Below are 13489 nucleotides of genomic sequence, written 5' to 3'. Positions count from 1 at the left end.
TACATCCTGAATTGTCTATGATCCTTTTGCTTTTACTAGTTTCTCCAGAATTAGTTTTCTTCAGTTCCAGATCTTTCCTTCCAGTTAGTTATGGACCTTTATATTTTCACTCAAGTTATGCAAGTATTTGCTTGGTGTATGAATTCTTTGAATCTTCACTTATATGGGTGATTAGTTCCTGGAAGCCGTATCTTAGTGTGGTTCTGTGTAGACAACTTCCTTTCTACCTTGAAACACATTTCATCTGTGTGAACTGATCAAATGCTTAAGTCTTTCTTTACTCCCACTCAGTATCTGATCCACTTGGTTATCTTTCTCGTTCACATGCAGGGTGGGCTTAGCCAATGTGTCTTTATGCCATGGAGATTCTGGTTTCCATGACTTTTCAGTTTTTCTCTAACTGCATCAGAGGTTTTTATTTTAGGGGATTCTGGTTTTCCCTACAATCCACTATTCTTTTTGGATGCACTTGTGTACCTTCTTTAAAGGACTGCATGCAGTCAGTTAAATCTGTTCTAGGATTCCTTTTCAGTTCTTGTGACTTTACCTTCATCTGTCTGTTGTGGTGGTTCCATCACTCCAATACAACTTTGGGTATTTATCTTTCTATTTGACATGCTTTGCATCTATATACAGTTGCCTCCTTATCTCCACCTGGTGTGGATTCCTGTACATGGTGAGGGTACCTCACAGGGAAGGTTCTGTTTTTTCAGTTTTCCTTCTCTGAGATCTAAACATCCACCCATGTGTTTGTCATGTGTGGTGACCCGTGAAAGGGAGGAGATGATCCTGGTGGTTGAGGGGTCCAACTATAACATGCCACTTTGGTCTTGAATTCCTGCAGATGGGCAGCCTTGGAGTGGGCCCCCCTTGGGTCAGTTGGCTGGTCCATTTGGGCTAGGGTTAACCAAGTACCAGCATTGCTGCAGTGTCCTTGTTTGGCATTGTAGTGCATTCTCTTGTAGTGTTCCATGGTGGATGGGATCAGTGAGCACTGAAATATTCCTTTTTTTTATTGTGAATCCTCCAAATAAAAATTAAAATAAAGTAGTGAAAAACAGTCTGTAGGTAAACGATCAGGTTTTAAAGATTCTGAGCAGCAATCTTCAACGTCTGTTACACCTGTTGTACCTCATTTTCTCATACAACATTTTCTTTCAGACAAACCTTTAGGGCAAATGTCTCCCTTTTTCATTCAGAAAGGACTGGAAGGACTTCCTGGCTTCCCAGAGTCTGTGAAAAAGCTTCGATCTGGTGACATATAGATGGAAGCATCCACATCTCAACACAGTGAATTCCTCTTGCATTCAAGGGCAATTGGGGATACACCTATTGAGGTTATGGCTTATGCTACATTGAATTTGTTATGAAGAGCTGTTGTTGAGAGGGATTTGAGGAACATTCTCGAGTCAGAGATTCTTCCTGGTTTCTCCACTCAAGATTCTGCAGTGAGGTGTGTGTGCTCTCGCAAGGATGGAATTAAGATGCTGACCAGTGTCCTCGTTCTGACATTTGCATCATCACGTCCACCTGTCACCATTAAGGCAGGTTATCTTAATTGAAGGGTATGGCTATACATTTCAAACCCTCTCTGATGTTTCCAGTGCCAGCAGTTCAGCCACTCAAAGACATCATGTCATGGTTTCTTGATGTGTGCTCGTTGTGGTGGCAAGGACCATGATGCCTTGATGGCTCTCACATGTCCTACTTTCATTCTTGCTCTGAATGGTTAGAAGAAAAAGAGGTGCGTTTGAAAATGATTCATAACATTACTTATCCTGAGTCTCGAAAGATGCTGTCCACCACTTCATCTCGGATGTATGTTGCTGCACTTCGTTCCACTACTGCAATGGGAGTGCAGACAGATCTCTGCACCTCAAAAAGAATTGTTCTCAAATCAAATGAAGTCTTTTGATCTCCATGAATATAAAAGTTGATAAATCAACTTCAACACCCATTTCTGTCTCTTGCATACATTCCAACAAATCCCAAGATCCACTTCCTTTGGTTCCAGGTACAGACATTTCCTTAGATACATCTTCTCCCACCTCAGAATGCAAAACAATCATTCATTCATGTCCTCAGTTTCTGGAATCCTCTTCCAACAGCAAAGACCTGCCCAATCGACTCAGGACAGGATCCATGGAGGTCGATAGACACCCCCCACCTTCAAATAAAGGCAGTAAACAGAAGGGTTTTACAACTAGTTTGCCTACACACAAATAAAAATGGCCACCTTGATGCAATAGAACTGTCAAGGTTTACATTATAATCTGGATGACATCAAAACACTGATTGCTTCCTACCATCCTATTTGCCTTTCCTCACAGGAAACATTTCTGAAACCTGTCAATACAGTCACCTTTCAGCAGTTTTCTTTGTACAGAAATGACAGGTTGTAAGACAAATGAGTGCATAGAGGATGGCACTGTTGGTTGATCAGAGTGTGCCCACCCTGTCTTTGCTACTCGACACACCCTTGGAAGCCATAGCCAACCGTGTTTCCTTGGGTCGTAACATTGCCATTTGTTCTCTCCACCTGTCAGGAGAGACCTATGAACAATCAGACCTTGATGCTCTCATAGAATAGTTGCAGCCTTTTTTTAATCCTGAAGGACTTTAATGGACATCACCACTGGAGAAGTGCTGATATTGATAGGAGGGGTTGCCCCATAGAGTATATGCTCTCTGATTACAACCTTTATCTTTTCAACAGCAGTTCTTCTACTTATTTCCATGTACCTAGTCAGTCCTTTACTGCTATTGATCTCTAATTTTGCATGTAGGGTGAACAAAAATCTATGGGGCAGTGATCATTTTCTTATAATTTTGAGAGAGACTGGCTGTGGTCGATGCCACAGTTCTTGCAGAACCTGATCCTGCCATTGTCTGTAAGCCATCAATAGATGACTTTGTGGCAGCAGTGACTGACTGTATTATTCCTAAAACTTTGATATGTTTTCCATAATATCCTCATCCATGGTGGAATCCTGCCTGCTATATGGCATGAAAGGTCAGAAACGGGCCTGGGATACTTTTTGTAGGCATCTCAAACTCTTGCACCACATCGCTTTCCAGCACATGCTTGGTGGGTAAGATGTCAAAGCCAGAAGAAATATTGGACTGAGTTCACAAACAGTATATCTTCTACCACCAGTTCCAAAATAATGTGGGACAAGATTTAAAATGTCAGTAGGCAGTATAATTCTGTCCCTTCTTGATCTTGCTCTCTGATGGCCAGGAAGTAACTGATACCAGAGCTTTGCTGATATTCTAGGTGAAATCTTTTGCCAGGTATCTAGCACTTCTGCTTCCACCTTCTTAGCCATCAAGACTTGGGCAGAGCAATCACTTCTTTTCTTTCAAGCTGATTGTTTCTATGACTATAATCATCCCTTTACACTGGTGGAACTCAAACTGGCCCTTCATCGGTCTGGCAGTACATTGGTTGGTCTTGATGATGTGCACTATGAAATGCTGCTCCATCAATCTCCTGCTTCTCTTGCTATTCTTCTGATTGTTTTTAACTGGATCTGGCAGGGGAATGTTTTTCTGATGCCTGGTACCAGGCTATTGTCCTACCTTTCTCTAGGCCTGGGAAGGATCCCAAGCAAGATTCCTTCAAACTACCATCCAATTGCTTTGACAAGCTGTCTCTGTAAAACCTTAGAGAGAATGGTTAATGCTCTTCTTCTTTGGTTCATTGAATCACACAACCTCCTGTTGTCCACCCAGTGTGGGTTTGACGACAGTGCTCCACCATGGACAACCTGATTTGACTTGAAATGTCAATCAGGGAAGCCTTTCTGAAAAGACATCTTGTATCAATATTCTTTATCATTGAGAAGGCTTATGATACAACATGGAGGTCTGGCATTTTGCGAGACCTCTGTTTATTTGTGTTATGTGGCCATTTGCCCATTTTTATTAAAAATCTTTAATGGACAGGAAATTCCAAGTTCGTGTGGATTTGACACTTTCCTGTTCTTTTCTACAGGAAACAGGAGTCCCTCAGGCCTGTGTTTTGAGTATCACACTTGGGGAGAGGATTGTTGTTCTATGCTATATGCTAAAAACATATTGTGGTCTTAATCAAAAGTAGACTACAGGCCATTGGTTTATGGCTCTGCTAGGACCTCAGCCTTGAAGATGCTGGACCCCAATCATCATCAGGGACTTCATCTCTGCACTGGGGTTTTCTGCACTTTTCCAGTTCAGAGTCTCATGAACCAACTCTACACCTCCCCCATTTGCAACTGTCTTTAGTGTATGCTTTGAAATTTCGATCCTTATCACAGAATCCCAAGTGTTGTGTTTTCCTTCTTTGGTGGGCTATACTTTTTGAGAACAGACAATCTGCCATTGCTATTTCTGGCCTTCATATCCAGGTGCAGTTAGATGAATTGGATCTATCATTAGGTAATATTGCTGTATTTCTTGGTCAGTCCATTCTACCATGGCTTTTTACAGTTCTAAAATGTGACCTATCTTTAAGTCATCTGAGAAAAGCAGACACTCTGGATTGGAAATATTGTCTGTTATTTACTGAACATCTTTTGAACCATCCTTCCATTCCTATTTATATGGACGGTTCATAATCAGGTGACTGTGTGGGCTCACAGAATCCCCTCTACAGTTTCTGTGTTCACTGCTGAACTGTATGCTATTTCTCTTGCCTTGGATAACATAGAAGCTAAGCAGTATTTGAATTGTACTATTTATCCTGACTCACTTAGTTCTATACTGGTCGTGGAATCACATCATGTTAGTTCACACCCTCTTCTCGTTGATATTCTAAACCAAATGGCCCATTTCTCTTAAACATCTATGGATGCCGGGCCACATTGGTATTCTCGGGAATGAGCTCACTGATGCCAACGCTTCAGCTAAATCTGTCTGCTCTGGCACCATCACCTCTATGCTGGTTCCGTAAATGGACTATGGTCCTGTATTCAAGGCTCAGCTGGCAGTCAACATGGAGTGAGCAATGTGAAAACAAGTTTTTCCAAATAAAACTCTGTACTGGACTTTGGCCATCTTGCTTGTGTAAGGATCGGAAAGAGAAAGTTGTTCTAACTAGACTGTACATTGATCACAGTTCCTTAACTCATTATTTTCTTTTATCTGGAACTGATGCACCAATGTGTTGTCTGTGTATCGCTCAGGTCACAATAAACCACATTTTACTGTCTTGCCGTCATTATGATTCTCGATGACAGCACCATTTCAAATGTGTTCTGTCCAAAGATTTGTCCATAACGTTAGACAGTGTCATTGGTGATAGTGACATTGTCCACCTTGGAAATGTTTTTAGTTTTCTTAAGGCCATTAATCTTTTTTATACCATACAAGTTTTTAATTTATTATATATTAGACCTTATTTACTGTGATTCCCTTTTAAGAATCACAGTCCATTTAGTTTCATTTGAAATTAAAAAATGGCTGCAATGTCAAGCAACTCAAAACCAGGATGGAAAAGGCCAACTGCAGGTGATTAATGCTGCTGTTTGAACTACTGTTAGTCATCCTGTCAAGTTATTATTAAAATTTTGCTATAAGTCTTTTGAAATTTTATTACTTTCCTTTTTGAAAATGACCATAACGTCAAATAACTTGGAACCAGGACTGGAAAGACTAACTTCAGGTGACTGAAAGTGGTTTTTATACTTACCTGTTAGTCTTTCTGGTGAGCTATGATAATTACAATTATGCTACAGAAAGTTCTTTATAAATTGTATCACTGTAGTTTTTCTCTTAATGCTGTAGACTAGATGTAAACATTAGTTTTATGCAATTGATGTCTTTTTTGAAATTTGTTTTGTTTTACCCTAATTTTCTTTTATGAATTTTACTAAATTCACATTAACATTTTGCCTGATATTTGGTGCAGATAGCCTTCCTGCTTTGTGCTATAAAACACCAAATCAACCAACCAATGAACCTTTTTATCCAGATGGCCAGTTCTATGAACCTCCATCATTTTGAGGTTTTGGTAGGCAGAAGAGCAGTCTCTTCATATTAGTGTCTTAAAAATGTTGGTTGCTTATCAAGCTTGCCATTGTGTTTATTCTCAATTCATGGGTAAACTGGTGATGATCCATTTGGACAATCTCACTTTCATTTCTTGCATTAAATGTCAGTGTGGCATTGGTTCTTTGAATTTTTCTCTTAAACTCACAGTAATAATGTTCAGGTGTTGGCTTTTTGTATCATAAGAGCTTTGAACGAGGTAACATTGGTTTCTTCTCTCCTTCAGACAAGTTATTTTCCACAAAGTGGTCTTCATTTTTTGGTGTTTCAGTACATTTGGTCCCACTTTGGGAGTACCCTAAAGAATGCCTTTAAGACTCCTCTCAACGCCCAACATCCAATTGGTATCCATTCCCAAACTTGCAGTTCTATCTTTGGATGATCTGAACAAGAACTGGCCAACTCTTTCTTTATGATTATTCTCTTCTTTGCCTTCTCAATGTTTTCTATTTGCAACACCCATTGTCAGAGAATTCTAACTGTTCCTTTTTGCCTCACTAAGTGATAGTTTTCCTTTTTGTACTTTTGTCCTCCAGGGTTCCCTTTACTACTAGAAATAGGCATCCATCTTTCACAGATGTTATTTATCTAGGTTCTCTCAAGAATGTTGACCTTTTCATGCAAAGTAGTGCATTTTCTGTGTTGTTCTTACTATCCTTTCATATTAGCCTTACACACCTTTCAGGTCATATTACTCTACCCCATCTTACTAACATTTTGTCTGACTTTCTGACAGAGGTTTATTTGTTTATCTTTAAGCTAGTTATGGAGTGTATTTTTCCACAAAATATTGTTTCTTTGGTCCTTCCCTAAATTTAAATACTTCTTCAGCACTTACATCACCATTTACCCTTCTCACTCGGCCTGTCTGCATTGATTCCTGGCATGGGAAGTTCTCATTTAGGTCCGGCATGGCCAGGTGTGTTAAGGCATTCGACTCATAATCTGAGGGTTGCGGATTTGAATCCCCATCACACCAAATGTGCTTGCCCTTTCAGCAGTGGGTATGTTATCATGTGATGTTCAATCCCACTATTCATTGGTAAAAGAGTAGTCCAAGAGTTGGCAGTGCGTGGTGATGACTAGCTGCCTTCCCTTTAGTCTTACACTGCTAAATTAGGGAAGGCTAGTGCAGATAGCTCTTGTGTAGCTTTCCACAAAATTAAAAAAACAAACAAACAACCTCTCTGCATTGATTTGCAGGCTCTCTAGTTTCCTCCTCTTGTTTCAGAAGAAGTATTTCTTCTTACTCACTTCAGGAAATTACCATTCTGACATTTAGGCATTGGATTCTTCCACTCTATCACAGAAAACAGTTGATTTTATCTCCAAACTGCCCTTTTATTTCCAGTAGTTTTTTTTCTATCACTCTCTTTTTTTTCTTTATACAGTCATTCTGACCATGATTACTTCTTGCGCTATCTTGCTCAAGCTGCCTTATTTTATGAAAAACCATTATTGTTTTTTTTTTGCTGTGGGATGCCTCATCTCCTAATGACTTGCTATTTTTCAACTTTGACTAGGTGGATTCATCACTTCATTCAGTTGGTACATTCCTTTTGGATGCAAAGTCTATAAACTTCATAACATCACCTTTGATTGTGCCTTCCCTTGGATGAAACTTGCCAAAATATAAATGATGCTTAATACATTTATCCCCATCACATGGCAGCTTTTTGTGCTTCTGGCTTTCACTTCCTTATAGTTGCAATTCTCTGGTATACTTGAAGGCTCTGATTAGGAAAGTATTGTTGTTTTTCTCTTTATAATGCCCTTTGCTGGTACAGCAGTAAGTATATGGATTTAAAACACCAAAATCAGGGGTTCATTTTCCCTCAGTGGACTCAGCAGATAGCCTGATGCGGCTTTGCTGTAAGAAAACACACACTATAATCTGTTCACTTATTGCATCATTTGCTCTCACTGTCCCTAATCTTAAGATAATGGAATCCATTTTATGGTCAATGTTGCATCACAAGGAATACTTACCTAAAATTCACACAGAGAAGGGTGAAGGAAGTGTTAACTAAATCCATTTGTACTTCTTACCTGTTATGTGTGTATATAACAAAATCTAGTCTGTTTAACTCTTGACAGAAAAACTCATTACCAGATTGTCTGTGATCATACCTGGTTTGTGCTTGCTGTCTTTAGTCATGGTAACCTATTGCAGTCAATCAGTGTACATATTTAGTGTTCTCCCCCATTCCTTCTGGAGGAGTATGGGAAAATCCTTGCTTTCAAAGTACCAGACTGCTGGGAAGTTAAGACAGAGTTCCTCATTGGACAGTGTAATTAGTGGTATGAAACAAAGTAAGTGTGCCTCTCATTTGGAAAGTATGCCTTACGTGTGATCTGATAGTGTAAGGAAAGAACACTCCACTATGTTATGAACCAAGCCATTTAAGTTGGATGGATCTTGGGTTTAATTTAACCTGAGGTCGTTTATTTTTGTGATAATGGATGGTTGAGTAGTTACTGTAGGATAAGGACAATTTGTTCTCATTTCTAGCATGACAAGACAACATTTAGTAGTTGAATACTTTTCACTAGATCATTGTTATTATTTGATGTTATTCTTTGGTGCATGGAATCAGTTCAAGCTCATTATTAATTTTACATTATTTTCAAAGTACATTAACTTTTGATTTCTTTGTTTCCAAAACATTTGTAGCAACTCTTATAAATATTGGACCGAAGTAAAAGGTGTTTATCAGAAGAAACATTTTTTGGAGCCTTTGTCAATGTGAGCTCAGTTATTTAGTCAAGTTTTGTTGTTCAACAGAACTACCTGGATGAGATAGATCTGGACTTGTCAGATGATGAAGAGTTGGCTAGAGATCTGGATATGCATTCTTTGATCCTCTCTAGTCTTCAGCAAGAACCTCTCTTCACAGCAGAAGAAGTTCTGGAGGAAATAGACGAAATCATGAAGGTACCTTAATGTAAATTAAATAAATAATGCAGAATATGTTGACAAACTGGATTTAACAATATGTTTTCATGTTGAAGACATAATAAAGAATATACTAATGGATTGGTATGAAGAGTTGTACAAATCAGTTTTGCTAAAAATGTATATATGCTTATATATAGCTTCACTTGCACATGATCATCATCTTAAAAAGCAACAACTCATAAATTTTGTTTTTACAGCAAGAAGAGCCTCTATCTTCAGAGGATGTCAGTCCTGACCTGAGTCCAGATAACCTCCTAGGAGCTGTAGACAAGACAAAAGCTATCTTGTCTTCTCTAGTGAATGGAGAGAGTACGTAATGATTGTATTTTATTATAATACCAAAAGGGGCTAGAAATGGAATTTTTGAAACATGCTAACCTATGAATCCGCATTATTCATAACCTGAAAAAGTTTAAACCTAATCATTTATTAATCCATACAATAGCACACTGAGATTTCATTATGAATAATAATTTGTTTTTATGTATTACAAAAACATAGTAGTAAACTGCATCTGATATTGATGTTGAAGAGCTTTAAATAATTGCAAAGAATTTTCTAACGTTCTTTTTTTGAATATTTTATTGTATAGCATGTGGTTAGTCTCAGGCTTCAATGCAATAAGCACTACTTTGGCTTTTTTACAAGTGGTAATAATAGGTCAGTTTCAAGTTGAATGGAAATAAGATACATTGCAATAGAAGCACTTCATAATGGTTTTATCTTAAGTATAATAGTGTGGTTCAGAAAATAAACTTTAAGTCCAACTTAAATGTTTTTTTTTTCTTTACAAGTTATTCATTTACTGTAAACTTGTCAGAACTGCAAAATATCTGATTTTTAACTTTAGTATGAAAATAAATGTTTGTTTCTTATCTCCAAAGCAAGCAGTTCATTCAAATTATATAACTTTCTAATGTACAATAAATATATTAAAACCCATATTACAGACATATACTATTGGAAACAGTGCTGAAAAATGGGTACACAAAACAAAATTATGGGAATACCAACTCTCTTATCTTGTGAAAATGAACTGCACATCTAGTAACATGTTGATTAAAATGGCACACCAGTATAAAGCCTATAAAAGAACAAGCAGTCATACTATGCTTAGTAGTATCAGTGTATCCATTTGACTATCAAGACATTTTCACAAATATCAACATTTCAGTTGGTTAACGATACTGTGTGGAAAATTGTGACTTTTTTTAAACAGGTACTATAAACAAGACACAAAGGAGATGTTATAAGTATTAAGTGAATTTTTAGAAATTTCAGTTTGGCTTACCAATACTTGACAACACACGAGTGCTTTTGTAAAACAAACATTGATTTTTATACCCAAGAATCTTCCACAAAGTTAGTGAATGGGCAGGAATTTCACAATACACATTTAATTACGAGTTAAATGCATTTCTTAATATATAACAGTAGATTGGTAACAAATACATGAAACTCACATGTTAGTAAACCAGATTTCTTCAATGTTGTTAGGTTTTTCAAGGTACAAATGAGGTAGGCTTGTGAATTGTAGTGGGAAAATAGTAAGATGCATATTACTAATGAGTGGTTTTACTGGAGATGTGGGTGATTCAAATTAGGAGGTTAAAAAAAGGGGAACTGGACCACAAACAGTGACATGAGAAAGTTGGAGAAAAAGTGATCTTTTTTTTTAGTAAATTGAGGATCATAATCAATATGCAACTTTTACAGTGACACACAGTAAAAGATCTCAGCTACTGATAGTACATGCAAATTTTAATCCATCATGCCATTCCCTAAGGAGCATTGCCATTAGATGGGTGTACATCTTGTGTGCTTGAAGTTCCTGTCTTGCTTCATCAAATGTGGTGAAATATTTTCATTAAAGAGGTTAATGAAATATTCACATCCTGTACAATCTTAATATGAACATTCTTGTGACTGTATGGGCTGGTCTGGGGGAGTCGAAAGATAGCCAAAAAAGTTGAACTGTGGTAATTCAGGACACTTACAATATTTCACAGTTATAGGGGCCCAGCATGGCCAAGTGTGTTAAGGCATTCGACTTGTAAACCGAGGGTCGCGGGTTTGAATCCGTGGGAGCGTTATAATGTGACGTTCAATCCCACTATTCGCTGGTAAAATAGTCCAACAGTTGGCAGTGAATGGTGATGACTAGCTGCCTTCCCTCTAGTCTTACACTGCTAAATTAGGGACAGCTAGTGCAGATAGCCCTCGAGTAGCTTTGCACGAAATTCAAAAAAGAAACAAACACAATTATAGATTAATAACTACACAAAAATAAGGTGTAATGCTACGTATAAAGCAAGTGTCTCACGTATAGTATAATAATGCATAGTTCAACTTATTTGATCTTGTGAATTGTGTGTATCCTTTATACCAACTAACTAGTGATTCATATACATTTACATAATTATTGCTAGCAATAAATTTTTGTTTGAATGAAAAACATGAGTAATAACTTAAACAGCTGTTACAAATACCATACAATAATGTTTCAGAGCTGAAAACACTCAGTACGTCAGAATTAAACGAGTTGTTGGTCGAGTTAGAAGCCATTGTTAAGGAGCATTCAGAAACACTGATCCAAGAATTAGCCCTCAGGGATGAGTTGGAGTTTGAGAAGGAACTGAAAAATAGCTTCATATCATTGCTTTTGAGTATTCAGAACAAGAGACGGCAGTATAATATTGACAGGAAGAAAGGCCGAACTGGAATCAGTAGTGGGGCAGAACCAAAAGTAAAGTTCTTTATTCTTGGAATGGATTACAATTTGTATAGTAATTCCTGGCTACTTTTAATTGTGTAAACTGTTCAGTTATCATGGTGTCAAATTTATTAAAAAAGTATGTTAACATTGAAAACTATTAATTTGTTACACATAATCCTTTTCTTACTCTCTCCGACAAAAGACTTCTGGTTTGTCAAAATTGTTGTTTCTGAGGGTAAACAAATCCCCAGAAGTATATAGTGCTTTTAAAGAGATTAATAATTTTTTTTTTTTTTTTTTTAAAGTATTTGACAACAGTCATTCCATATAATGCAGAACATGGTCCACCAAACAACAACACTCTTCAAGTCTTAATTAAAAGTAAGTATTTTACATTTTAAACAAATTTTTTAATCTATATTAATTAAAAAATGAAATGTTGATGGTGTGATTAAAAACTAATACTGTTTCAATTGTAGTCCTTCAAGCTATTAACGAAGACAGTCCCACCGTTCCAACCCTACTGACTGACTATATTCTTAAAGGTAAGTTGTGTATAGTTATCACTGTCTTTAAAAATAGCAAGCTTCCTTAAAAGACATGTCAGTGTTCACCAAAAATGTTTCTGATGCATTTTACTTTACATCTAATTTGCAGTTCTATGTCCAACGTGAAGCTGCTTGTGTCAGCCTGAGTAAAAATCTTCCACCATTGATCCTGCTTAGACTTGCTGGCCTACTCTCTGAGAAAAATGGACACTTTTAGCTTATCAGTACTGAAAATACTCATGTAGTGATAGATATTTTTGTTTAACTCTGTGTTTTTATGAGCTGGGGAATCTGACATACCTAAATTATTTGAAGCCTTTGAACAAAATTGTGTTAATTCTTGTAAATACGCAAAGAAAGTTGACAAGTATTCAGCTAGTTTTCTTGAGGTCACATTTAGATTCACATCACTTTTAATGCTTTGGTAGCTACTGCTTTTCAAATATTGATGAAGTTTTTGTGTACATTCTATTATGAATGGAAAATTAACTATAGCTGTGGACTTTATTAATGTACTTTAAAGCTTAGAACACTGTTGTAAAGTCTCAATTACATTTTAATTTATTGGTATGTATTTACTTTTGTGCTCCAACTAAACATCCTTTGCCTTTTTATACCTACTTAAATAGTAGTTCTAACCATGTGATTTTATTGTATTGGTATTAAAAATTGAGTCAATAAAAGTAATTGTGAAAGTCTTCACTTACGGAAATATTACTTTTTCGCCTGATACAAAGATGATACAGTTGCACATTCAAGAAACCACATACCACAATGTATACTCTATGAAACATGAGTGACACTTGTGAATACTTACCTTCATTTCTGGAAAAAAAACAAAAAACCCCCATAAAAATTGCATTTTTAAATATCAGTATAATGAACTTAGTTTATGGTTTGCATGATCTCGTGAAACAATGATCAGCTTTGTTAATGAATATTACCACACAGAACATTCTTAATATAAAATAGTATGTACATAAACTTGTTATTTTTTATCAGTCTTCCTGTTTTGAGGAAGTGGTTTTGTATTTAGGGGAATCAGAAGAGGATCTGAACTTAGGTTTCTGTCTACTTTCTTCAGATTCCTCATTCTTTTTGGACTTGGAGATTTAGATCTTGAATGTGATTCATTGGAAGCAGGAGATTTGGACCTAGTTTTACTTTGACTTTGAGACCTTGAATAATATCTATAATAATAAACACCAGCATTACTACTGCATAGATATTTTGTAT

The 13489-nt window shown here is 36.9% G+C and overlaps 1 protein-coding gene across 4 annotated transcripts in view; it reads left to right on the top strand.

Annotated features, from left to right (window-relative positions):
• Nucleotides 1-12955, top strand: part of LOC143230656 (fasciculation and elongation protein zeta-2-like) — a 60385-nt gene extending 47430 nt beyond the window's left edge. For all 4 annotated transcript variants that reach the window (XM_076464550.1, XM_076464551.1, XM_076464554.1 and 1 more), the window contains 6 exons: nt 8816-8965; nt 9187-9298; nt 11497-11735; nt 12011-12086; nt 12185-12250; nt 12363-12955. In XM_076464550.1, coding sequence (XP_076320665.1) covers nt 8816-8965; nt 9187-9298; nt 11497-11735; nt 12011-12086; nt 12185-12250; nt 12363-12379 — 660 coding nt within the window. In that variant the 3' untranslated portion in view covers nt 12380-12955. The remainder of the gene's footprint in view (nt 1-8815; nt 8966-9186; nt 9299-11496; nt 11736-12010; nt 12087-12184; nt 12251-12362) is intronic.
• The last annotated feature ends 534 nt before the right edge of the window (nt 12956-13489 follow it).

This window comes from Tachypleus tridentatus, chromosome 10, assembly GCF_004210375.1.
Source record: "Tachypleus tridentatus isolate NWPU-2018 chromosome 10, ASM421037v1, whole genome shotgun sequence".
NCBI classification, from domain to species: domain Eukaryota; kingdom Metazoa; phylum Arthropoda; class Merostomata; order Xiphosura; family Limulidae; genus Tachypleus; species Tachypleus tridentatus.
The sequence above is the reverse complement of the archived record's forward strand: the minus strand, read 5'-3'. Positions and strand labels throughout refer to the sequence as shown.